The sequence below is a fragment of the Oxyura jamaicensis genome, unplaced genomic scaffold (assembly GCF_011077185.1).
Source record: "Oxyura jamaicensis isolate SHBP4307 breed ruddy duck unplaced genomic scaffold, BPBGC_Ojam_1.0 oxyUn_random_OJ64710, whole genome shotgun sequence".
Classification (NCBI taxonomy): domain Eukaryota; kingdom Metazoa; phylum Chordata; class Aves; order Anseriformes; family Anatidae; genus Oxyura; species Oxyura jamaicensis.
Genome location: NW_023307642.1, coordinates 1064 through 2608, shown reverse-complemented (window position 1 = coordinate 2608; position 1545 = coordinate 1064). Strand labels below are relative to the sequence as shown.

General features: G+C 48.2%; 1 protein-coding gene across 1 annotated transcript; it reads right to left on the bottom strand.

Annotated features, from left to right (window-relative positions):
- Positions 1 to 231: 231 nt before the first annotated feature.
- Positions 232 to 1167, bottom strand: LOC118159006 (olfactory receptor 14C36-like). The gene has a single exon (XM_035313656.1). It carries the CDS (start codon positions 1165 to 1167, stop codon positions 232 to 234), a length of 936 nt encoding a protein of 311 aa, XP_035169547.1.
- Positions 1168 to 1545: the final 378 nt, after the last annotated feature.

Genomic DNA, 1545 nt, shown 5'->3' with positions numbered 1-1545 from the left:
GTTGTGCATCAGTCTGCTGGTGGGAGATGGTAAGCTATTGCCTTTTCACCTATTATTGGGTCTTTATTGTGGTTATCTACAGAAGCATGATTCTATGAAATTAAAATAATTAACAGAGGGCTAAAAATAGTATTATTTAAATAAAAATCAAAATATTGAGACAAATATTAAAAAAGGTTGTCCTAACATTTTCTCAAATAACCTAGGAATCCTGTTAGTATTATGGGTATGTTATTGGTGCTGAGGAAGCATGTAACCAAACAGATTCTTTACTGCATCCTTGAGCTCCTGGTTCCTCATGCTGTAGATGAGTGGGTTCACAGTTGAAGGAACAACTGAGTACAGAACTGCCACTACAAGATCCATAGATGAGGAGAAGATGGAGGGAGGCTTCAGGTAAGCAAATAAGGCAGTGCTGAGAAACAGAGAGACCACAACAAGGTGAGGAAGGCACATGGAAAAGGCTTTGTGCCGGCCCTGCTCAGAGGACATCCTCAGCACTGCCCTGAAGATCTGCATATATGAGAAAACTATGAAAACAAAACAACCAAAGGTCAAGCAGGAACAAAAAACAAGTGACCCAACTTCTCTGAGGTATGCATCTGAACAGGAGAGCTTGAGGATCTGGGGGATTTCACAGAAGAACTGGTCCACTGCATTGCCTTGGCAGAGGGGCAGGGAAAATGTGTTGGTTGTGTGCAGGGCAGCATTGAGAAAGCCACTGCCCCAGGCAGCTGCTGCCATCTGGGCACAAGCTCTGCTGCCCAGGAGGCTCCCGTAGTGCAGGGGCTTGCAGATGGCAACGTAGCGGTCGTAGGACATGATGGTGAGTATAGAAAACTCAGCTGTTGCGTAGAAAAAAAGAAAAAACACTTGAGCAACACATCCCATGAATGAGATGACCCTGTTGTCCTGGAGGGCATTGACCATGGCTTTGGGGAGAGTGGTGGAGATGCAGCCCATGTCGAGGAGTGCAAGGTTGAGGAGGAAGAAGTACATGGGGGTGTGGAGGTGGTGGTCGCAGGCTATGACGGTGAGGATGAGGCCGTTGCCCAGGAGGGCAGCCAGGTAGATACCCAGGAAGAGCGTGAAGTGCAGGAGCTGCAGCTCCCACGTGTCTGCAAATGCTAGCAGGAGAAACTCACTCACAGAGCTACTGTTGAGCATTTGCTGCCCTTCATCAAGGAAGCTACCAAAGAAGAAAAATATATAGTTTGTAAGGGGAAATTTCTCTGAGCAATACTAATTGCCTTACTCATTAGAGCCTTCACATTCCCTTTCTTTCCAGGGGAACTTTTTCTCTGTCCCTGGCTGGTGTCCTGCTTTGTGCTCGCTGAGTGTCCTGTACACAGCAACCAGCTCTGCCCATCATCCCCCAATGGGCCACCTCTGCTCCAAAGCAGTGGTACCTGTTGTTGTTGTGGGCACAAACCTCAGCCAGAGGTCACATCCAGGAGAGCTGCTCTGTCCATCCCCTGGTGTCCAGCTTCTGGCTGCTTACAGCACTCAGCTGGGGGATGGCTGCACTCAGAGGTTGTGCTGAAA

What these genes read in the sequence shown, in the direction of transcription:
- LOC118159006 (XM_035313656.1), bottom strand. Translation starts at nt 1,167, where the DNA reads ATGCTCAACAGTAGCTCTGTGAGTGAGTTTCTCCTGCTAGCATTTGCA.